Source organism: Sarcophilus harrisii, chromosome 4, assembly GCF_902635505.1.
Source record: "Sarcophilus harrisii chromosome 4, mSarHar1.11, whole genome shotgun sequence".
NCBI classification, from domain to species: domain Eukaryota; kingdom Metazoa; phylum Chordata; class Mammalia; order Dasyuromorphia; family Dasyuridae; genus Sarcophilus; species Sarcophilus harrisii.
The window spans coordinates 337,620,082-337,643,958 of NC_045429.1; the positions used below are offsets into that span (position 1 = coordinate 337,620,082).

Here is a 23,877-nt window from a genome sequence, read left to right on the forward strand (position 1 = left end):
CTCGGCTCAGGGCACTGGAGGCTGTGAATGCTCTCTCCCCATCCTGGTTTCCAGGCTTCCTTTAAGACACGGCTAAAATCCCCCCTTCTCTGGGAAGCCTTTCCCAATCCCCCTGCATTTAGTGCCTTTCGTCTATAGGTCACTACTTCTTTATCCTTTCTTTAGCTTGTTTGTACACAGCTATTTGTACTTTTGCCTTTCTCCGAATCCCTAAGACTTAGCACAGTGCTCGACACATAGTGAATGCTTAATGAGCTCCGGTTGACTGACTGACTGATAAAACAGTGTATGTCCAAGGAGGGATGCAAAACCAGGTCCTTCCACTTCCAGTCCAGTGCTCTTCCCACGATGATCTGCTGTATTACCTTCATTTCCCCCACCCTAATTCCTTCCCGATACCAGTGGAAAGCCAAGGGAATTTGGAGCTAGAATGATTCTTGGTCATCATCTAGTTCAATCCACTTCACTTTACAGAGAAGGGAACCAAGACCTAGAGGGAGAAGGTGATGTTTCCAAGGTGCTAGGAGATGACAGAAATGGGATCCAACTCAGGTCCTGACTCCAAAATCCATCCTTCCCCCCCAAGTCCTGCCCAAATCCCTGTGAGCTAAAGAGAACAGGAGTCTAGCTCCATGAAAAAGTTATTTATTCACACACAATACCAGAAGAGAGCGGAGTGTTTGTGCTGAGAAAGAAAGGCTGTTCAGATACATAGACACAGGTCTGGAGTCTCCTCCAATCCCTACCTCCTCTAGGAGGCAGAGGGTAAAGTCAAAGGACCGCTGGACAATGGTTGGTGAGTCGGGGCCATCTTCAGTCTGTTAGCTGGAAGTCACAGTCCCGGAGGTAGTCCAAGTCAGCCACCTGGAAGGGCACCTTGGACCACTGATTCACCTTCCGCCGCCCCTGGGGGGTCTCTAACACCAGGCTCCGGATTTTCAGGACAGGCAATTTTACTGACTTATAGATCATCTCCAGACCCCAGGCCTGCAGACATAGTAAAACAGGTGTGTGTGTGGGGAGAAGGAAGTGTTTAAGATTAGGGAATAATTTAGGAAAGACGTCAGCTGGGATAGATCGGAGGATTCAGAGTTGAAAAGTATTTTTAAGACCACCTTTGCTGTCATTTTACAAATGAGAAAACTTGGGCCCAAAGTCACACAGGCCATAAGTAGTAAATTCCATTCCTTTCCTTTCCCCTTTCCCCTTTTCCTTTCCTTTCCCCTTTTCCTTTCCTTTCCCCTTTTCCTTTCCCCTTTTCCTTTCCTTTCCCCTTTTCCTTTCCTTTCCCCTTTTCCTTTCCTTTCCCCTTTTCCTTTCCTTTTCCGTTTTCATTTCCCCTTTTCCTTTCCTTTCCTTTCCTTTCCTTTCCTTTCCTTTCCTTTCCTTTCCTTTCCTTTCCTTTCCTTTCCTTTCCTTTCCTTTCCTTTCCTCCCTCCCTTTTTTTTTTTTTTTTTTAAAGGCAACCAGTGTCTTGGCCAGGGTCACACAGCTAGATGGGAATTCAGGCAGATGAGTTGAGCACTCCATGCCATGGGCCACTCACTGCCACATTTTAGCATCCCGTCTCTAAAAGTAGTCTCATTCTCTTTTCCTCCATATCCTCCAACTTCCACCTAGGTCAGGACAGATGAAAGAGGAAAGAGTGCCTGCCCCAATCCATAGGAAACTATTGACGAGGGTCCCCCCTGCACCCACCTCTCCACATTTCTTGCAGCTGATGGCACCTCCAGGTTGCCAGTCTTTGAAGGTCCGGTCAATGGTCACAGGTTTGAGGGAAGTCTTGTAGTAGAAGCTGATAAGGTACCAAGGTGATTAAGTACAACTCCCCTATTTTCCTTCTCCCCAATACCTCCCTCTCATTTCTATACCAGGCGGACACCTGCCCTGGCAGGGGCCCCACTTGGTGCCTTCCCAGATCCATCCAATCTGCCCCTCCTCCTTTCCTTTCCATGTCCCTTCCCATCCTCAGGCAGCCCCCCTTCCTTAAAGTGCCTCACATGAAGTTGGGGTTCACATTGACGTGGTGCGTCCCCTCCACCTTCCGCAGGTCACTGCCATAGCCCACAGGCTCCGCACAGTTGGTACAAAGAAGCCTCACTGTGTCTGCTTGGAACTCAGATCTCTGATCCATCCTCTTGGCAGCCTGGGCCTTGCGCTGTCTCAAAGCCTCCAGCTGCAGGGTCAGGATCTGGGGCAGAGGAGAGGGGGAACACGGTCAGCATCCAGGGCCCCAACTTCGGAAGAGAAAGAGACCAACATGATCCTGGATTCACCTGCATCTCCCTTACAGAATCTGGATCGTTTCACTTAGCCAGCCCCTTCCCTTCTCCCTTCCAGGCTCCCTTCTTCCCCCTCTCTCCAGCTCCTGTTCCTCACTCTTCCCCAGCTAGGGATGGAGACCTCACAACCTCTTGCCATGGTCCACGCTGCTCTCAGACAAATGTTACTGTCAGGAAATGTTCTCTGTAGAGAGCTGAAATCTCTTTGTACGCCTGCTCCGAGCGAGTTTAATCTCTCTTCTCCCTTCAAATACCTGAATCACACCTGTCCTCCTTCCCCCAATGGTCTGCTCTTCTTTGGGGTGATTTCCCCGATTCCTTCACTGATTCTCCTACACCCTGATATCGGGTTGTCCTTGTGTTACGAGTTCCAGTTTGCCAATATTCCTGGCTGAGGACCTCCCCCCAGGACACCCAGCCCGGACAGTGCTTCCCTCCGACTTGGGTTCTCGGAGTGGGCAGCGCTCCCAGCAGCAGGGCCAGAACTCCCTCTTCCCTCCCAGGGAAAGCCCCCGCTAGAGCTTGGGGGAAGGCGTGGTGCAAGGCAGCCAGGGACAGGGGTACAGGTAGTAAGGACACTGAAGGGGGCTCAAAAACCTAGACACGGTGCTCTCCCAGATGGGGTCTGACCGGGTTCATTCTGGACACTGCTCCGAGACCAGATCTCCTCTCTAAGCTGGCCCATCACACCCTCCTCTTGACTAGTACACAAGGGGCCACCCCCTAGGGTCAGGCCAAGAGGAGTGATCCAGAAAAGCCGAGAAGGGGAGGAAAAAGAGAAATCTGTTGGGAGCGAGTATCCACCTTTCTGCCTGGCCGCAGACTTGGGTCTGCTTCCTCAGCCAGCCCCTCACTCCCGGCCACCCCCTCTGCTCCTGACCTTGGCTTTGTACTCGTCCTCTTCCATTCTCTGGATCGCAGTCACTGCCTGCTTCATCAAGGCCTCCAGACCCTCGTTGGTACGTTCCCGGCGCAGCTCCCGGCTCCCTTGGCTCGCCACGAACGAGTACACACTCTGGCTTGCCCGGGCTCTGCCCCGTGCCTGGGGAAGAAGTCAGGGAGCTGGGAGCACAGCCCCAGCGGATGGAGAAGGGACTCCCAGTGTGACAAGTCCCCTGGGTGGTCTGTGGCTAGGGCAGGGTCCAGGTTAGGCTCCCTTTCTCCCCACTAAGGCCCTCCAGTCTGTCGTTCCCTTTACTGGCCAGGACTATGACGACCAGGATGTTCTGTCTTTTTAATGCCTTCCCCCACTGCCTTCTTCTCCCCCGTCCCCTACCCCAAGCGAGGGTACAGGTGAGGCTCTCTGGCCAAAATGACAACTTGAGGTGGAAAGTCCTTAACCCTCCCACATCCCACATCCCCACCTGAGGAGGGCACAATAATCCCTAATTACAGCTCAAGGTGTCGTGGAGCCCCTAAAAACCCTGGGTGGGAAGAGGGTCAATTAGGAAAATTCCAGCCTGGAAGGGAATCCCAGAAGAGCCACCTTTGTGGGATCTGTTAGAATATCTCAAAGAGGAGATACTGGGGAGCGGATCTCGCAGGGGTCTGGACAGGGGATGGATGGGAAGGGGGTTCTTTCGGGACAGAGAAGGCACCTGCATCATTGAAATTTCATTAGTTAGGAGGCCATAGCGCACTACCACGTTACACTGAGGGATGTCCAGCCCCTCCTCAGCCACACTGGTGGCTACCAGCAGGTTCACTGTGCCAGCCCGGAATCTCTGGATCACCTCCAACTGCTCTGTCTGGGGATGGAAGACAGGATGTGAGGGGAGCTCTTCTGGTCAGGGACTGACTGAATCTGTCCCACTCCCACCTGGGTTCGAATCCCTCTCCTCTAATGCCTCTTCAACCCTCTCACTGTCACTGTCCCTTTTTTCGTCTCTGCCAGTGGCCTTTAAACCTTTGTTTCTTTCTTCTAGCCATTGGCCATCTCCCTCAGTGTCCCCTTGCCCCTCTCTTCCTTTCTCTCTGCTTCTTGGGGGCCCCCTCCCAGGCTTTTCCCCTTCCCCATTTCTCTCCTGTCTCCATTCCTCTTCCCAGTAGCCCCCGGCCCTTCCCCTCTCACACAGGGTCCTGTCCAGTGTCCCTCCCTCTACCCCATACACACAGGTGTGCACCTGGGTCATGTGGGTGATCTGGCTGTTGTGGCCTGCCCCGGTCAGCACCTGGGCTTTGATGCCCAGCTGCCGTAGTGTGGGCCGCTCCTGGAGCCACAGGAGGAGAGCATGAGCACTTTGCCGTGTCTGGGTAAATACGATGCCCCGGGAGGGCCCAGGGGCACTGAACTGCTCCTCTAGAATCTGTTCCAGGTCCTCCAATTTGGGGTTCTCAGAGTGGGTATCACTCGCCAATAAAGCCAGTGCTTCCTGGTGTTCTGTGAAGGGCAAATGCTCGTTGGCAGCCAGGGGAAGCTGCCTGAGGGGTCTGGGGCTCCAGGGCAAGGCTGCCCCTGCCCCCATCACCACACTCACCCTCAAACAGCTGCAGCAGCCAGCCCTCAGCGGGGAGGACTCCGACCTTCCTCACTCGCTCCTCAGCGTAGAATTTCCTGAGCGAGGTCAGGGCATCCACTGCCCGGACAGTGCCATGGATGAGCAGCGCGTCGTTGTACTTCCGCAGGTGAAGGGCAAACACTCGCTGCTGGAGGCGACCCTGCTCCGCAGCTGGCCAAGGCCAGGGGCAGAGGGGAGAGAGAGGGGTCCGGGTCAGAAGGCCTTCCAGGTGGCGGGGACCAGAGCCAGCCGATCCCAGCCTCCACCCCAGCCTCCTCGTCTTGCCTCTCACCTGCCTTGCTCAGTTCCACCACCTGCTGCTCATATCTCTGGCTCCCAAAGTCCCGGCCCAGCTGTGGCATCTTGAGTTTGTCTTGGATTTTATCCATGAGCTTCTTTAGAAGGTCTCCAAATGGGTCCTGGGAGGGCAGGGAGTGTAAGGAGAGGCTCCCACTCCCCCCCCACCAAAACATACAGGGAAACATACCCATAGCCCAGAGGAGAGGAACATCCAAACTGGGGTGAGAGAAGAAACAACAGCAAGAAATGAGTCCCTCCTGGGAGGCTGCCCCAACCAAATATAGGCCTTCCAGCTCTTAATCTGAAACGCAGGCTTAAGGAGTCACCCGAGCAAAAGTTCTTAAACTGTGGCTTGTGACCTCATCGTAACTGAATGTGGGAGTCTAGAAAAATTGGGCAACAGTAAAAGGCATCAAATATTCCACCGGGATTTAATTCTTTTATGTAAAAATAAACAAGCACATCCATCTCAGCAGTATGCAAATTTGCTTTCATCTCTAATAAATGGTAAACTATTTTTTGCCATTGTTTTTAAATAAACTTCTTTATGGTTTATTATCAGTAAATGTTTGATTTGTATATATATTTTCTTTCCTATATATCCCGGGTTGTGTAGAAATTTCTCGGGTGAGATGAGATCACAAGTGAAAAAAGTTTAGGAAGTCCTAGTTAGGCTAAAGGAGAAGCTAAGTGCTTTGTCCAGGATCACACAGCTAACAGGTGTCACAGGCAGGCCCAAGTGCCATGTGGGACAGGATTTCCTAGCATCATCAATTAGTATTTATTAAATTCTACCAGACACAAATGAAATAATCACTGTCTCTAGGAGCTTGTAGACTAGAGCACTGGAAAAAAAGAGAGGCAATACACACACATGTAGACATCCCACCCTCCCTTCTTTACACAAATGGGAACCTGTGGCTGTGGAACATGGCCCACGCTGCCAGATTCTGTGTGTGAGCTGGTTACATTTACCAAACTGCTCCACCCTCATCGTCCCTCCACCCCCCAACTTTCTTTTTTTGAGGTTTCTCTGGTTGAAGGAGAAGGATACACTTGGAAATGAAAAACCAAAGATATCAACATAAATTTTTTTTTTAAGTGTGTGTTGATAGGAAATAACAAGGGTGGCTTGGTGGCAGAGCAGGTAGAACACCAGCCCTGAATTGGGAGAACTGGAGTTTAAATTTGGCCCCAGAGTTTGACATTTACTGGTTGTATAACTTTAGGCAAGCCACTTAATCCGAATTGCCTCAACCACAAAAAAAGGGGGACAAAAGAAAGAAAAAAGCACTCCCCAGTGCACCTATGGACCTTGTTATAACAGAGGCAGCCACATCCCTCCCCCAGTCTCCATTCTAAAAGCAGCCCTGATCCCTTGGAGGCAGAGGGAGAGGGAGAGGGAGAGAGAGTATGAGTTGGGCATCAGGAAACCCAGACTCTGTCAGTAATTTAGCCCCCAAGCAGGCGCCTTGCCCTCCCTGGCACTCAGTACCCTTTTCTGTAATAAAGGGGTTGGTTTCTAGAGCCCTTGCTCAGCTATGGCTCTTTAAAGGCCATCAGTAGTTTTCAGGTCTGTACTAATACATGATATCCAGGGATGTGCTGGGAAATATTTAACAACTGACTCTCCAGAAGGAAAAAAATGTATGCAGCATTTTTAATCTGTATCACTGACATTCTATCACTTTCTTAAGTCTAGACAATCAATTAACAACAAATCATACCCTCATCTGTAAACAGTTGCTGATTTCTAAGGTGTAAATTCTGAAAATGAATAGATTGGTTCTCCCAAGTGGTACAGCTGGCTCTAGCATATCCTTGGACTCTTCTTACTACTAGAAGAATTGATGCAAATTTATCTTGATTTTTCAAAATATATATATATATATATATATATATATATATATATTTTTTTTTTTTTTTGCTGAGGCAATTGGGGTTAAGTGACTTGCCCAGGGTCACACAGCTGGAAGTGTTAAATGCCTGAGACCAGACTTTAACTCGGGTCCTCCTGACTCCTGGGCTGTGCCCGCTCTCAAAGTATTCTTCCTCCTCCTCTTCACTACTTAGTGCCCCTTTTCCAGAGCAGACATGGGGTCAGGGTAGTGGGGACAGTTTCCTTTGAAGCCCAGCCCCTGGGGCTCCCCCCCTGTCTTTCACCCCGCCCCTCTCCCATCCCTCTGTACCCACCAGGCTCCGCTCTTGGCTCAGGTCATAGCGCTTGCAGGGCTGAGGGCTGAGCTCCTCCAGCTGCTCATAGTACTTCTGGGGCGACATGATGCGGCAGATGTCCAGGTTGGCACAGAGCTGGGGGGGGGAAGGAGACCACTCCATCTGGGTGGGGACGCACCCTACCCGAGCAAAGAGCCACTCGCTTGAACCTTCCAGACTCATCACTGCGACTGCCCCTCCATCCCGGTCCAGCTGACCCGCTAAGTGCTACCTGCGCCTCCGTGGCTGCTCCAATCTCTGGGTCTGTGCAGGTCCCTCCCCATGCCTGGAGTACACGCCCTGCTCTCACCCACCCCTCAGAATCCCTAGTTCATCCAAGGCACCTTCTACATGGGGCGGGCCTTCCCTAATATCGTCTCCTTCCCCCTGCTGCTAGTGCCGCCCTTTTTCAAATGACATAGAGATGATGATTTTAATTTCCCAATGAGAAATGACACATGTGTGCATGTACATATCTACATACACCTGTATATAACATGATATGCATATATGTATGATAACACTACATTCATATTATATATACCTAAACATAAAAATGATATATAATATAGTCTGTGTCCACGTACACATGTAAATCAGTTGTGGTCTAGTGAGGGGATCTCCCTCTATTCCCAAATATGAGTTAGTTTAGAGAGGTCAAAGGTTTACCCAGGGCCACACAGCTAGAAAGTGGGGCAGAATTTGAACCAGGTCTTCCAGAGTCAGGGTCCAGCACCTAATCTACTACTCCACACTGCCTCTCTTAATTTTAAATCATCAGTATAATCCTGATGAGGAGCAGCATAAGCCACAAAGTCATCCCCATCAGCCTGTCTGCAAACACAGGTATTCTGAGGATTCTTAAAGTGAATTTGAAGAGGATGAGCTCACATCTTGCTACTTTTTTCCAACCTTTTTCCAAAAGCAGTTATCTTGTCCTCCTGGGCAAGAATCTACAGAATATTAAAACATAAGAACAGGGTAGCAATCTGTCCTGTCTAAATGCCATTCGTGATGATAATAATCCACAAAGCAAAAGTAAATAAGTTAGAAAGAGGCAATGGAAGGTGAAAGATGGGAGAAATGATCTCAGACAAATCTAATTAAGATGTACAAATGGAACCCTGTTATAATCAGGAAGAATGACTGGATGAACAATTAGCACCTGAACCTTACTTTTATAATTAGGGGTCCTCAAACTACGGCCGGCGGCCAGATGCAGCAGCTGAGGATGTTTATCTTCCTCATCCAGGGCTATGAAGTTTCTTTATTTAAAGGCCCACAGAATAAAGTTTTTGTTTTTACTATAGTCCAGCCCTCCAACAGTCTGAGGGACTGTGAACTGGCCCTTATTTAAAAAGTTCGAGGACCCCTGTTTTATGTGAACTGATCAAAAGAGGGAAGAATCTATATCTACAGCTGGATATAGAAATGCATTTCATTCAGTGGGGAAATAGGAGGGAAAAGGGAGAAGAAGGAATTAGAGTAAGAGTAGATTAAAGGAGATGTTTGTCCTGAACAAAATAAAATCTCACCACGGAGGACAGATGGGGAAGAAGGATCTAAAAGGAAACAAAGACTAAGAATCTCTCACTAGACTGTGGGTGGAGGAAAGAGAAGAGGGCCAGGGGAGCAGAGGCCGGTTACATCAAACCTAAAGCAATGGTGTCCTTTGCTACGCCCACAGCACCATCTAGTGGCTCCACCTAGCTATCAATGGAAGCAATAAGCATTCATAAATTCATTAATTGATCCATTGAAATTTTATCTACTCACATTGATTAAGCATTATCCTCTGTGGGTAGGTAATATAATTATAACCATTTTACAGATGAAGAAAGTAAGGTCCAAAGAAGATAATTTACTTGCTCACAGTCACTCAGCTAATAAGCATTCAGTCAAGATTTGGACAGAGGTTTCTGAATACTATCACAGAATTAGACAGGGGCAAGATTTGTGATTTAGGATTGAGCACTTAGAGAAGAGGATGCACTGACCTACCTGGCAGGGCAAGCACGAGAAGAGAAGGCTTTAGGGAAATCTCAGCGGATGTGGGCCAAGTGAAGGATTCAAAAGGACAGCTAGATCTTGAAAGGAGGAATTAGAATATTTGGGGGTGACACTGCCAGGGGCCGGTATTAAAGGAAGCATTTTTGAAGGGTTTCCTTGCAGACTGACCTGTAGGATGTGGTTTTTGGCCCCCTCCAAGGTGGAGGCTCCCCCAGTTCCTGGTGAAGCTGTGAGACCCAGTATTTGGGGCAGGTTCTTGGATCCCTGAAGTTTTCTTTCCAGGTAATAGCTCAAAATGACATTGTAGACAGAGTCCTTTTGGGTATGGTGACATTCATCCACTATCAGGAGGGAGAACGCTAAAGTGGGAGATGGAGGAGGGTGTCAAATGAAAGGGTATGATGCAAGGAAAGAAATCAGGGAAATGGTCAGCTGAAAATGGGAATATATTGTGGAATAGGGGAGAGAAATAGCAAAAGAGGCACATGGCAGGGACCCTTCTCCCTATAAGGGATATAAATCAACTTCATGAGGAATGGAAGAGTGATTTCAGTGTAAAACTCAGAGGTACATCAAACTCTTTTTGTCCCCTAGTCCACCCATTGCATCATCTTCCATTCTCCCCTTTTCACTGACCACTGAGATCCACCTGCTCCTCTTTCTCAGTACTGATCAGGGCCAAACGAAACAGCTCAGCTGTGCAGATAACGAGGTCATTGCTGCGGGCCAAGTATCCAAAGCCAGCCCGGAACCCACCATCTCCACTCATTGTGACAATATTCCACTTGGGACCCAGCATCTGACTGAATTCTTTCTTGTGTTGCGTCACCAGGTGCACCTTGGAAGTATAGAAGACCACATTTCTATAGGGCTCCAAGGTTACAAAGGGCTTTCCTTTGTCTTCCAATTTGAGATAGGCTTTGCAAATATTGGTTCATATTTTACAGATTTAGAAACCGAGACCTAGTGATGTCAAGTGATTTACTAAAGATGACTCAGTAAGATAAGGAGCTGGTACTCAAATCCAGGTCTTCTGACTCCCTTATACTACAAAGTCCCTTAAAGAAAATGGGTAGAACATAATAGCATAGTTTAGTAGCTGCAGTAGTAGTAGTTGTCATAGTAATAGTGATAACAGTAGTAATTACAGTAACAGTCCTACTAGTAATAGCAGCAGTATACTACTAGTTACTATTAGTAGTATCACTAGTAGTAGAAGTAACAGTCGTAGCAGTATTAGTACTAGAAATAACAATAGTGGTAGCAGTCCTAGTTGTAGCAGTGGTAATACTAGAACTGGTAGTCGTAGTAATAAAAAATAAAAATACTTAAGTGGTTTAAGGTTTGCAAACTTTAAGTCTATTATAGTTCATTATTACATAATAGTATTTTAAAAATCTCACTTGATCCTCACAACAAAGGGGTACTGCTATTATTAACTTCATTTTAAAGATGAGGAAACTGAAGCTACAGAGAGTAAGTGCTGCCGTCCTAGGTTACAGGTTAGTAAGTGTCTGAGCCACCCCAATGCTCCCTAGTAGAGATGGGGAGAGGAGCTATTAGGAGATAAGGATGTATAGACAGGAAAATGGAGAGCTCATTCCCCTCCCTGCCCATTCCAGCACCATAGCAACACAGGCCCTGCCATATGAGGGGCACTCAGTAAAGCTTAAATACTAGGACCCAGTGCTCTAGAGCCATGTATATGGCATTTACATTTCTGGTCTGTAGTTCAGGGTACCAGAATTTAGATCTGGGGCCTCACAGAATTTCTGAGTGAAAGCCCAAGGAGTTTGAGGTCCAGTTAGCTGGAGAACTCAATGAGTCACTGGATAGGTCGAAGGTCCTGGGGTATCACCTTGTTGACCAGTACGGCCACTTTGGCCTTGTCCACCATGCCCAGGTGCCTCCTGGCCACGTAAGCAGCGGCTCTGGTCTTCCCTGTGCCCGTGGGTAGCCACATGATGATGTTCTTGCCTTCCAGGGCAGGAAGGATCACCTCCCATTGATATGGCCGGAGCTCCATTCCTGGGGCTTAGGTGAGGGAGAGGGGGGAGATCAGACCTGACTCTTCATTGCATTCTACTTAAGGTAACCTCTCCCAGATCTCAAACTTTACCCTCCCATTCCCACCCCTTGCCCTCCATCCCTCTGGACCTTCTCTCCTACCTCCAGCCAGCGCTGGAGGAAAGGTACCAGGAAAATCAGTTTTACCCTGGGTGTTCCAGCCCAGCCCTACTTAGGACCTCAGTCCAGAGCTGCACAGGACACACTACGGGGAATGGGCGGGAGGTCAGGGACAGAATACAGACCTGGGATTCTGGATTCTTCTGTTCCAAAGGAGATAAGTCCCAGGCCCGCCCCGAGCTCCCCCAGGTCCCCGTCTGAGCCTCTAAGCTGCTGACAGCCCTCTCATTGAAGCCCCATTCCTCCTAGCTCAGGAAACGAAAGAGAAACTCAGCAATAGGGAGGAGTTGGCCAGACATCAGCGAGAACCTGCGAGAGGCGGGGCCAGCCTAAGCAAGCTTGGCTTGGGCTGGTGAAAGGGAAACCAGACATCTGGAGGGGCCCAAGCTTGAGCAGGACTGGCCTTAGCTCCAACCCCCCTGGGTCTGGCTTTGTCCTCTGGGGATGAGGGCTGACCTCAGCGCCCCGACGTTCACTAACAGAGATCAGCTAAGGTCAGAGTTCTCTGCTAACTCAGAACCATCCTCATTCTCAACTCGGCTTTTCCTTCAAAAAAGTCCCCAGCCTGTATCCAGAAACAAATAGACCGAGCTTCTGATGCCTCCCATTGTCCTGGTCATCCTAGTAGTTTTATTGGAAAAGGAAACTAGTGGGAGTGAAACACAACCAGAGCAAAGCTCTCGGATCTTGTAGAAGAGAGCATGTGTCCAAGGGGAATGGGAGGCGGGAAAGGTGGCTGAGGGGCTATGGGAGGGTGGGTGATGGACTCCACCATCAAGGGAGAAGGACCTGCTGACAGGGGCATGGGGACATGAAGCACAAGCCACAAACCATTGGAAAAAAACCAACAACCTCAGAGTTTTATTTTTCCCCATGTGGGGCAAATGCAGAGGGAACAATCCCTCCAAGGGAACAGTAGATGGCTGGACGGGGAATCCCCTGTGACAGCCACACCCATTCCTAAGCTCCAAAGCCCGAGGACGGGGGGCCTGGGCCGCAGAGGGGCCCCAACCCGCAGGGCCCTCCCACTCGGACTGAGAACCTTGCCGCTGTGACATGCCCTCCTCATGGGCAGACAAGATGCTGTGGAGCAGGAGCGGGGTTGGGGTGAGGACCAGAACCTAAACTAGGGGTGGGGAAAATTCCAAGAGTCATGGAAGAACATCCCCTCTGTCCACTCTTCCCACAGATGGAAGGGATGCAGGAAGGGTCTGGGGGGGACTCCAGAATTTAACGGAGAAAGAAGGAATGAGACAGACTGGGGGCCCCCTACTTCTTGATGAGTCCCAAATCAGGAAGCCCTTATGGAGAGTCCCCTACTTGGTGATGAACCCCCAAAGTCAAGAGGCTGAAGAGTAGGAAGCAGGTTGGGGAGCCCAGTGGTCTCCCTACTTGTCAGTGAGCACCCCCAGTTCAGGGGGGAGCTTGGGGAGCCCCCTAATGGTCCCCTGATTTATCAGTGAGCCCCAAGTTTGGGGGCTAGGGAGTAGCAGGTAGATTGCAAAGCCCCAACAGGGGTCCCCCTACTTGTCAATGAGCCCCCCTTCTTTTAGCTTAAAATAAAAGAACTTCTCCAGGGCGCTGGCACAGCGGCAGTACTCGCTGTCTGGGGGGTTGTACTCCCGGCAGTTGGCGATCACCCGCTGCAGGTCAGCCACAAAGAGTTTCCGAGTCACATAGTAGCGGCTCCGGAGACGCTCAGTCATGGTCTTCAGGTCTAAGGGTCAGGAGATGCATGTAAGATGCTTTGGGAGGGAGGGTGTCTCATCCAGAGGGGAGCCTGGGGGCGCAGCACAGGTTTGAGGGGAGAAGGGAAAGCTGAGGACAGATAGGTGACCAGCGGTCTCACCAATGGGGAAACGGATGACTTCATAATAATCTGGAGCCTCTGCTTTCTTCACAGGCTCCATGAAGGGCCAGGCACTGGGGTGGGTCTGCAAAGAGAAAAGAAAGGGACAAGTGACTTGGAAGAAAGTGAGGCAGGGCTAACAAAGCAAACCAAAAGAGGATCCCCCTGCTTCCCTTCTCCTCCAGGAAAGGTAATTCAATGCAATGGCTCCATCTTAACCCCGACTCCAGGCCCCATGACCCCTTGGGGGTGGGAGTGGGGAGAGAAGACTGGTGTCTTCCATACCTTGATCTGAGCCAGCAGGTTTTTGAGGGTTGTATACAGCTGGTCAGGGTCCTTGAGCTCCTTCCTGGGCAGGGACAGGGTAAAGGGAAAGTCTGAAGCCTTCTGTGGCCCCCTCACCCGCCCCAGTCCCCAGTGCTTCCACTCCACTCATCACTCACCCTTTCTCCTTCCCCAGCGGCTTCCATCCTGTCTCACCTAAAAAGTGAGGGCAGGGTTTCATAGTTAGGATAGGCAAAATGGAAACAAATCATGGCTTTGTCCCAGAATGTCTCTGGAAACTGAGCAGGAGGGTAGGAAATGGGGTTAGGAAAAGAACCGCTTGCCCCATCTTTTGGTCCCCAAAGCAGTACAGAATCCTGCCTCAGTAACAGCTGTCCCCCCACCCCCATGCCTACAGGCTCTCCCTGGTGCTGCCCTGTGACCCCCCCCACTCACGGATGCCAGGGACACTCTCCACGGGGATCTGCCTGACGCCCTCCTTGAAGCAGCTAAGCCCCGGGTACACCTTGCGAATCTGAGCCTGTTTGCGTTCAATCAGCTTCTTGATTATCTGGAGATTGAGAAGTAGAAGAGGGCCTCAGCTTCCCCCCTCCCCCAACAGCCTCTCCCAGGGACAACAGGCTCTCCATCTCCCACGAAGGACTGTGGGGTCTCAGGATTTAGACAGGGAAGATGGCTTAGAGACCCTCTGAGTCGGACAGGCTAGGAAGGTGGAGGTGACTTTACGTGGACCCCCATCCTTCACCAACAGCACAGAGAGATGAAGCCGAAGCTGTTGTGACAAAGCAGCTTTGGGAGGGAGAGGAGTTCTCTCAGGGCAGATGCCATTTTAATACCCAGGCTGCTGGCTAATTCACAGAGGGGCAAAACCAAGGCAGTGAAAACTGTCTCCAAAGCCTCCTGGGAAGGCTGGAACCTAGGCTCTCTCACCTTTTCCTTCCAGGTACCCTGGGAGGAAGGAGGGAAGGGTAGAAGAGAGACCAAAGATGGTTTCCTGGACTCGTGGGGGCTTCCCAAATGCCAAAGGGTTAGAGAATGATGGAACTTAGGCTATGAAGTTGAATGTCCTGCAGGCAGGCTTGACTATTTGTAAATAAATCCTAAACTCAACTGTGGGGAAAGAGGTAAATGTTCATCAAAGAAAACATGTGGGGTGGCACAGAAAACCTGGAGACACACAAAAAAATGGGGAACTACACACGTCTCAGATTGGCTAAGATGACAGGAAAAAATGATGATTGTTGGAGGGGATGCAGGAAAACTGGGACACTGATGCAATGTTGGTGGAGTTGTGAACAAATCCAACCATTCTGGAGAGCAATCTGGAATTATGCCCAAAAAGTTATCAAACTGTGCATACCCTTTGATCCAGCAGTGTTACTACTGAGCTTATATCCCAGAGAGACCATAAAGAAGGGAAAGGGACCTGTATGTGCACAAATGTTTGTGGCAGCCCTGTTTGTAGTGGCTAGAAACTGGAAACTGAATGGATGTCCATCAGTTGGAGAATGGCTGAATAAATTGTGGTATATGAATATTATGGAATATTATTGTTCTGTAAGAAATGACCAACAGGATGATTTCAGAAAGGCCTGGAGAGACTTACACGAACTGATGCTGAGTGAAATGAGCGGGACGAGTAGATCATTATATACTTCAATAACAATACTATATGATGACCAGTTCTGATGGACCTGGCCATCCTCAGCAAGGAGATCAACCAAATCATTTCCAATGAAGCAGTAATGAACTGAACCAGCTATGCCCAGAAAAAGAACTCTGGGAGATGACTAAAAACCATTACATTGAATTCCCAATCCCTATATTTATGCACACCTGCATTTTTGATTTCCTTCACAAGCTAATTGTACAATATTTCAGAGTCTGATTTTTTTTGTACAGCAAAATAATGTTTTGGTCATGTATACTTATTGTGTATCTAATTTATATTTTAATATATTTAACATCTACTGGTCATCCTGCCATCTAGGGGAGGGGGTGGGGGGGTAAGAGGTGAAAAATTGGAACAAGAGGTTTGGCAATTGTCAGTGCTGTAAAGTTACCCATATATATATATATATAACCTGTAAATAAAAGGCTATTAAATAAATAAAAAAAAAAAAAAAAAAAAAAGATGGGGAGCAGGGCATCAGGCTTGGTTGGACAGCACCTCCAGGGTGGGATTCTGCAGAGTGACTCATGTCCCTGAACATTGTCCTCCATTCCCTTATGCTCTTTCACAATTCTAGCCTCCCACCACATGCCCCCCACTCCCAGCTACCTCTTTCTGCTTCTTGATGATATGGGAAAGCTCAGTGTAGGGAATCCTGGGATTCAGCTCACACTCCATCAATGTAGCCCCCTCATAGTCCTTGATGTAACCCAAGTAGCGACTCTTGGGAACCTTGATGTCCTTGGAGAAACCCTGGGAGAGGCACACCGTCAATGAACATGGCTGTCATCAGCCAAAGAGGTAGGTAAAGGAACAGGAACCAAGAGCTAGTTTTGAAGTGAGGAACTCTGGTTCAAATGGCCTACACACACTAATCACATCACTCCAGGCAAATCTCCAAAACTCTGCTTAAATTAGCTGCTAAACTAAAGCCAGGAAAAGAGCTTCCAAAAGGTCCCCACCCTGCAAGATCAGAAAACAATCCAAGCCCCATGACAGCCAAAGGTGTGCGCCTGAGGCCGAGACCAGGTATTCACCTCTGCATCTCCATTCGGGGCCCTGGGCCCAGTGGCCAATCCATGATTGGTCAGATGCACCCCAAGGCCACACCCTCCAAAAAGATCTGCATTCTTTCTGGACCTTACTGGTGGGCATGGGAGACTGAGGTTCAGCAGGGCAGGCTGCAAGGACTTGCCCTCCATGATAGCTCCTGAGGACAAGAGGAGAGGACTCCCCCCCCCCCCACTTCTTCTCGGGGAAATCTAGGGGGCCAAACCTCCACTCTTGCCAAGGGGAAAGGCCCGAGAAAGCTAGAGGCAGGGAGCAGATTCTAGTCACCTGCTTTTTGAAGTAGCCAATGGCATACTCGTCTGCGTAGGTGAGGAAGTAGAGGATGTTGTGCTTGATGTGGTACTCCTTCAGGTGGTTCATGAGGTGAGTCCCATATCCCTAAGGGATGAAGATGCATCCCTGGTGAGGAGCTCCCTCGAGGGAAGAGAAGGGAAAACTGGCATCCCGGGGCAAGGGAGCAGTTGGGAAGAGGAAGGAGAGGTGAGTGGGGGGCCAGAGACAAGGAGACGGGACGTGGCAGGGGAGTCAGGGAGCCACACACACGGTGGGCACTCCTGCTTTCCCTGCTCTCCAGCATGGGGGGGAAAGACCCTTCCCCCGTCAGCACTCTCTAGCTGCCCCCAAAACTTTAGGATCTCAGCCAGCTTTCCCTGACTGGCCTGGGCCTGGGTGCCCTCCAGCAGAGTGTCTCTGTCTCCCTCTCTCCATCCTGAACAGGTGCCCAACCCACAGCCGGGGCTTCCCAAAGGCTCACTGGAGTGAAGCGGGTCTGGCAGGGTTTAAGAACGCCCAGGGAAGAAAAGTGAGGGGCAGGGGAGAGACGGGAGGGAGGGAGTGGGCCAGGAGGAGATCCCTGGCTGAAAGGTCTCACCTTGACTTGCTCGTTGGAAGTGACCGCACAGAAGACAATTTCCGTGAAGCCCTGGGTGGGGAACATTCGGAAGCAGATTCCCCCAATGACCCGTCCATCTTTGATGAGGGCCAATGTCTTGTGCTTCCTTGGGGTAGGGAAGGGGAAGTAGGGAAGGGGAGAATCGGTGGGGGGCGCATTGTCACTGCTCCTGACAACCCTTCACCAAGGCTCAAGTCCCCTCAACTTGCTGCACCGGCCGGGCAGGCCTCCGAATAGGGAGGCCGACCTCTCAGCCTTCCTGGGGCCACCAGGGAGGAGCTCTTCCCCACCCTCTGTCCTCGGGATCAGGTGAGAGGTCAGAAGGACCATCTCTAGAAAAGTGTGGTCAGGGTTGGAGAATGGAAATAAGGGTCACAGGGGTGAGCCCTCTCCTGGGGCATATGGGTCACTCTGTGAAATTAAGAGTCATGCATATTCTTTAGAAGGGCCCTTCCAGAGCAAGTGGAGGGATGAGGACATTCCTAGGGGTCAGAGAGCAGGGTCAAAGAGCCAAGGGTGACTCACGGGTCAAACACAAGCCTGGCAATATACTCTTTGGGCATCCGGGGAAGCTGGTGAGAAAAAACATTCTGTAGCCCCACTAGCCAGAGCAGCACACGCCGATTGGCCTTTGGTGCCAGGGAATTTCCTATGACATGGAACTCAATGATCCCACGACGTTCCTCTAGCCGAGCAGTTTCATCCCGTGCTGCGTTGGCTGAGAGTAAGCTGGTCTGGGGTGGAAAGGGGAGAAGGAGCAGCAGAGGAGACAGTTAGGGCTCCCCAACATGAGGGGAGTTAGCCCTACTTGCCTTGATGGAGATGCCAGGGCTAAGACTGATCACTCCCTTCCCATCTCACAGGATCAGCAGCTCCCAAATACCTCAGGTCCAAGCATGGCTGCAGGGTCTGTGATGGTCAACATGACCTCATTGACCAATTCCATGGGAATGTCTCCCATTACTCGAAGCCGCTTTGCATCTTCCAGGGTCAGGTTCTCAGGAAGCTTCCTCTTCTCACCTAGGACAGGAAGCGGGAAGGAAGAGGAAGAGAGAGATCCATTAGAACTGTTCAAAGAGACAGACAGGGCAAAAGATTTATAAGAAGAAATGGAGAAAACAGAGAGCCTTGGGAAGAAAAGTAATAGAGGGGAACCATGCAAAGGAAGGGCAGAGTGTTAGCTGAGGGAAAGATGTGGTCCAGCTGGAAGGACCAGATGTTAGTAGTGTACACTCACCTGGCATGGGCTCTGCCCCTCCAGGGTCCAGACCAAGGGAGCTGCTGCTGCTGCCACCCAGGCTTTGGGTGAATAATGGGGCACTTGGCACAGCAGCAGCACTGACAGTGGCTGAATGAAGGGCACGTATGGTAGAGAGCAAGATATTAGGGTTGAAAAACAATTGGCCCCTCCAACCACATCTCTTCCTGAAGGGATCTGACCTCTCAAAGAAAAACTCAAACTTCCTTTCCCAACATAAGGCCCCCAATCCCCGCCTCCCTTCAATTTGGCCACCATCTGACCCAGTGGGGCCCTACCCTTTGGACACCAGTAGGATTAGGAGCCTTATGAAGTTAGGTACCTGGCCGGGGCACTAATTGTGGCCCCTCTGAGGCAGGCATGGTGAATCCTGATTCCCAAATAGGGGAATTCTCCCCATAGATCTCTTCCTCCAACATGGACAAGAACCTGGGGAAGTAACAAGTCAAGTCACAAGATGTGTTCCCCAAGAACAAAGGGTCTGTGAGGACCAATCACTGTTTCCCTACCCCCGACCAGGATGGTCACTGATGGTCACTGTTCCCTTCAGAATTGCTACCATGACACAGTACAGTGAAGAGAACACTGGATTTGGAACTAGAAGACTCCAAATCAACTCAACAAACAAATACTGAGCACCAATAAAGTGCCAGGCACTAGGAATTCAAAGCCAAAAAAAAAAGTTCTCATGCTCAAAGAGCTTATATTCTACTGCTTCTTCCTAGCTATATGTGACCTTAAGCAAGTTTGAACCTCAGTTTCTCAACTGTAAAAGGAGGTTGGACTAGATGATGTCTGAGGTCTCTGCTAGATCTTAAGCTATAATTCCTAGAACTCTTTGTCATCCAAACTCAAAGGCCCAGACCCTGGAAAGGCACACTGTAGTGATGGGCTATGGAAGAGCAATCAGAGGGAGATAGGACCCCACTCTACAGAAGTATCAATGCCTTGGGAGAAAGAGACCCTGGCCTTATAGAGCACTCTAGGTGATGGGGTAGACACGGAGGGTGTCCATCACTAGGGGACATGGAGAACAAAAGGACACATAACCAGAAGAGATCCAGAGAAACTAGCAGCTGACAGAACTGTCACTACAAGAGGGGGGAGAGACTGTTGGAAGAACTAGAGGGAGTACAACTGGAATTAGCCAGAAAACTTTCCTGCAACAAGTGCCCTTCAAGGCTTATCTCAAATGAGGAATAGGACATGAGTTAATATGAAAAAAAAAAAAAAAAAAGGAACAGTCTATGAGAAACATACTAGAAATAGGGACAACAGAGCTTCACCTAGAAACTGGTTACCAAAAATACAGGAAAGAACAAGGTGGCGAAGGTGTGGGAAGGCAAGGAAGAAGATCTGAGGGGCCTGAATGACAAGGGACAGACAAACTGCCAAGCTGCACCAACGTACTTGGGGAAATGGGTAAGGATAAGCGTCCTCTTCTCAGGCACCAGTTTGTCTTTCTCCACCCGAAACTTCTCCAGCAGTTGTCGGCGGGTAACAGTAAAGATGGATCGAAGGAGGCTGCGCCCAAAGACGTGAGTTGTCTCATAACGGGGCAGGCTGTCACAGCTTTGTGGGACGTGACAATAACAAAGCCACCTGGAGCAGAAGGAGGGGTGGAAAAAAACCACTGAACCCAGGGGATTTGGAGTGGTCTCCTGGATCCATCTCTGGAGACCCCTCCATCTCTATGGACTGGGTGACCACTAGGGTCACTTCCAGGCCTAAACCTATGTGCATATGAACATCTAACAGTTCTTTGATCCCATCTTCTTATTACCCGGGACAGTCACTTGGTCCTTCCCCATCACTGTTCCTCCCTTTCCAAAAGCCTCCAGTCTTCATTCCCCTTAGAATGAAGCTCCCCCAGGAGCTACCTGGTGTAATTGACCTTGTAGGTGGCGACATCTTCACCTTGTGACCTCTGCCGGAACTGGGCAGGAGTCTCTAGCTTCCAGTAGTTAAGGCAGAGCAGGAACATCTTTGAGAGTTCAAACATTGTCTGTCGCTCCCTTGGAGCCAGGTGGCTGAACTTAAACTGCACGAAATTCAGTACGCCCTTCGAGAAACGGGGGTGAGGTAAGCACTGGAGAGGGCTGCCAGCACCCCCACCCAACACCTCCTTCCTTCCTTCCCAAAATGTCCAGCCCAGGGCACTCAGAAAAGGACACCCCTACTTTGTGTCCAGAGGCTACTTAGGAGAGCTCGAGTAAGGAGTCTTTCCTGCCTCGAGAATGAAAGCTGCCTTTCTCCAGCACCTACGGCTCCTGGTTCTGAACACTGGAGCCAAGCAGAACACAGCTAATCCCTCTTCTAAAAAACATCCATTCAAGACAGAACCCACTGCCACCTCTTCTCCAGACCCTTCAGCTGATCCCTGTTTCGCATGGTTCAAGTTAGCTTTTACTGCCTTCTAGTTCACCAGTGTCCTTCCCTTAGACACATCACTCCCATACCTCACCACCATCACCATCCTCACCCATTTCTTGGGGAACTAACATCTCCCTACCCCTTACCCTGACCCCAGACACACCTGCTCAATATTCGGCTTTTCAAAGGGGGGACTTCCCAGCGACCCCTCCACTACTGGACGTGTCATCTGTAGGATGCATTTTCTCAAAAGCTGTGGGAGACAGATTTCAGAGGTTCCTTGCTCTTCCGTCTCTACTTCTCCCAAACCCCTTCATCCTCTCTCACCCTCATCCCCACGTCCAACTAGGCTCACCTTAAAGAGGTAGAAGTAAACTTGCTTTGTGTCTGTGTCTTCTTCCTTGTGTACAGACATGAAGAGGTTCTCCACATCCACCACCATCCCCAGCAGCCTGTTGATCTCATCCTCAGACACGTTCTCCAGGTGGGACACATGGTCAGCTGCGGGGAAGGAAGAGCACAGGAGGAGGATGAGGCAAGCACTAAAGATTCTGCTCCTTCCAACAAACAGGGGAGGGGCTCCTCTTTTTTCCCTCTGGAACCACAAAAACAGCCAAATGGATTGGTTTCTTTAAATCTGCCGAGACCACCCTCCAGCCTCTGGCAGAAGCTAAAATGGAACTGGGAACTATCTAACAAAATAAAGAGACTGTTAATTCACCATTTTTTTCTCTAAGTCTACACAAGTCCTGGAGGATGCTTTTACCCGAGTTTAATACCAATCCCCTAGAACATCCTTTCACACAATCACCGAAGCACATCCCCAGGGCCTCTGCTGCGTCTCCCTCTTCGAGGGTTATCTCTGATCTCCCTGGGAAAGTAGGAGGGGGCCACCTAAATCCATTCACTCTGGGCCCCGAGGACCTCTCTCCTGTGCCCCCCTCCATGCCGGCGGCAGGCTCGGGCGTCCTCCGCCCCCTTACCCAGGGGGTGCTCGCAGCTGCGGCAGGCCTCACTCAGGTTCGCCGCAGGCTGTTGCAGGTCCATGCGGGGGGCGGTGGGAGGTTTGGGGTTCTTCCAGCCGTTACACTTACAAGCGTCATTAGCCTGGCGGGTAAGGAGGGAGAAACCACACTCAGCATCCGCCCCCTCGGCGTCGCCTGTCTCCGGGTGGCCAGTGGCCTCCCGGCCGGTCCCTTGGCTCCTGGCACTTTCCTTGCCTGTCCCCGGGCCGGCAATGTTCGCCCTCGCTCGGCCCACCTCCTCCCGGAGAGCTTTTCTAGGCCCCTGGGCCCGCGCCTCCCCCGGCTAATTATTCCCACTGGCCGGGAGCGCCGGTCCTTCTCAGCCTGCACCCTCGCCATCAGACTGTAAGCTCCCAGCGGGCAGGGAGGGCCCAGGGCTGGAAAAACGCTTCTTGTCAGCAGCAGTCCGCTTCACTTCCCAGGGCGTGGGGGAGGGAGGCTTCCAGAGGGCATCTCCGGGGGGTGCTGGCACAGGGGACTGAGAGGCTGCGTGGGGGCGGCGGGGGGCCAGACCCCCTCCTGCGCGGCTCCGCCCTCAGACCCCGCCCCCGTTCCCAAAGGCCCCGCCTCACCTTGCAGGCCGAGAAGACCCCGAGCTTCTCCAGCTTCTTGGCCCGGGGCAGCGCGCGGACCTGCGCTTTCCTTTGGCTGGCACGCTGCTGCTGGCTCAGGCCAGGCCGCGCTGGGTCCCCCCCGGCTCCGGGCGCCCCACTCCCTGTCCCGGGAGTCCCGGTCCCCGGGGCCCCGGCCGGCGCCGCGGCCGGGCCTGGGCCGGGAGTGGGGGCCGGGGCCGGGGCCGCGGCCGGAGCCGGAGCAGGGGGCTGCAAGCTCCGGGGCTGAGAGGCCTGAACCTGGGCCTGGGTTTGGTTTGAAGCCTGGGCCTGGGCCTGCGCCGGCTCCGCCATAGCCTCCCCCGCTGCGCAGCGCGGCGCGGCGCAGCGCGGCGCTGCGAGGCGCACCCAGCCCAAGGGCCGCATGGGCCGCCCGGGGCCCACTGCGCACGCGCCGAAGCGCCGTGGCATGGCGGGAATCGTAGTCTCTGCAGCTCCCGCCTGTCCCGGGACCTACTTCCGGGTTCTGTTTTGTTCCCCCCCCCCCCCCCCCCCCGCCCGCCCCCGCAAGTGCTCTGGAGTCCGAAGACCCCGGAGAGCGAGCGAAGATTGTTCTTTTTCTCCCCCAGACCCGGTGTCCCTTCTTCATCATGGGATGGCCTGGCCTTTGTCCTTAGGCCAATCGCCTTAAATGGGCTTAGGGACGCAGGTTGGGGAAGTCCTTTGTTCTGTGGGACCAAGTTCTCGCCCCGCTCCCACCCGGTTTTTCGGCCGCCCTTCAAAGGCTGGGAGGCCTGGGAACGGGGTGCAGTGGAGACTGCTGACGGGCAAGGCACTACCTGCCCGGAGGGGGGGGGGGAGGGAGGGAGGGGAAGAGAAGAAAAGGCAGGCAGGACTGGATAAGCCCCGGAGAAACAGATTATTGAGGAGGGATCTCTCCGAGGTACGGTCCCCCAGTTCTTAGTCCTGTCGAGTCTTGGACGCGAGACTTCCCCGAAGGAGCCCTCCTGTGACTCAGCTTCTCTGAGGATGGTCTCGGCTCCTCCTGCCGACTCTAAAAGCGAAGTGGGAGGGAAGGGGCTGAAACTTCTGAAAGGATCAGAAAAATAAACTGGAATCTAGATAACAAGTTGGAGCATTAAGGAGGCTCCGGGAGGTAACAAACGGGAGCAGCACGGGTGAGATGGAGGAGCTTGGGCAAATCCAGAGCAACTGGAGCCTTGCGGGGACCGGCCATACATTTCAGCTGGGATGTTTCGGGTCCCCGGGCAATGGAGAGGAAAGTGTGAGGTGGGTGACCTTGCCCAGCCTTCCCTCTCTTAACTCCGATCCACTTGCATGTCCTGGCATCACCTTCCCGATGTCGTGGTCCTCCGGGAGAACGAAGGACAAGCAATCGCAACCCCGCCT

General features: G+C 51.4%; 2 protein-coding genes across 4 annotated transcripts; both read right to left on the reverse strand.

The window, feature by feature from the left end:
• Positions 1–629: 629 nt before the first annotated feature.
• Positions 630–12,251, reverse strand: DHX58 (DExH-box helicase 58). 3 transcript variants are annotated; one of them, XM_012548267.3, is made up of 13 exons: positions 11,617–12,251; positions 11,163–11,338; positions 9,941–10,142; positions 9,473–9,663; positions 7,274–7,390; positions 5,073–5,199; positions 4,760–4,951; positions 4,406–4,662; positions 3,881–4,030; positions 3,163–3,324; positions 2,001–2,191; positions 1,699–1,795; positions 630–987 (listed from the first exon to the last, which is right to left on the reverse strand). In XM_012548267.3, exons 2-13 carry the CDS (start codon positions 11,328–11,330, stop codon positions 814–816), a joined length of 2,028 nt encoding a protein of 675 aa, XP_012403721.1. In that variant the 5' UTR covers positions 11,331–11,338; positions 11,617–12,251; the 3' UTR covers positions 630–813. The 3 variants fall into 3 exon arrangements, with proteins under 3 accessions (XP_012403721.1, XP_023358097.1, XP_031822154.1); XM_023502329.2 differs by lacking the exon at positions 11,163–11,338; XM_031966294.1 differs by lacking the exon at positions 11,617–12,251 and having other exon boundaries at positions 11,163–11,599.
• A 73-nt stretch (positions 12,252–12,324) lies between these two features.
• KAT2A (lysine acetyltransferase 2A) lies at positions 12,325–22,953 on the reverse strand. The gene is made up of 18 exons (XM_031966293.1): positions 22,489–22,953; positions 21,875–21,998; positions 21,247–21,392; positions 21,055–21,144; positions 20,399–20,580; positions 19,929–20,120; positions 18,841–18,947; positions 18,498–18,608; positions 18,144–18,280; positions 17,786–17,994; positions 17,240–17,366; positions 16,636–16,746; positions 15,907–16,050; positions 14,061–14,175; positions 13,784–13,820; positions 13,626–13,689; positions 13,341–13,425; positions 12,325–13,208 (listed from the first exon to the last, which is right to left on the reverse strand). Exons 1-18 carry the CDS (start codon positions 22,936–22,938, stop codon positions 13,015–13,017), a joined length of 2,625 nt encoding a protein of 874 aa, XP_031822153.1. The 5' UTR covers positions 22,939–22,953; the 3' UTR covers positions 12,325–13,014.
• Between the last annotated feature and the right edge of the window lie 924 nt (positions 22,954–23,877).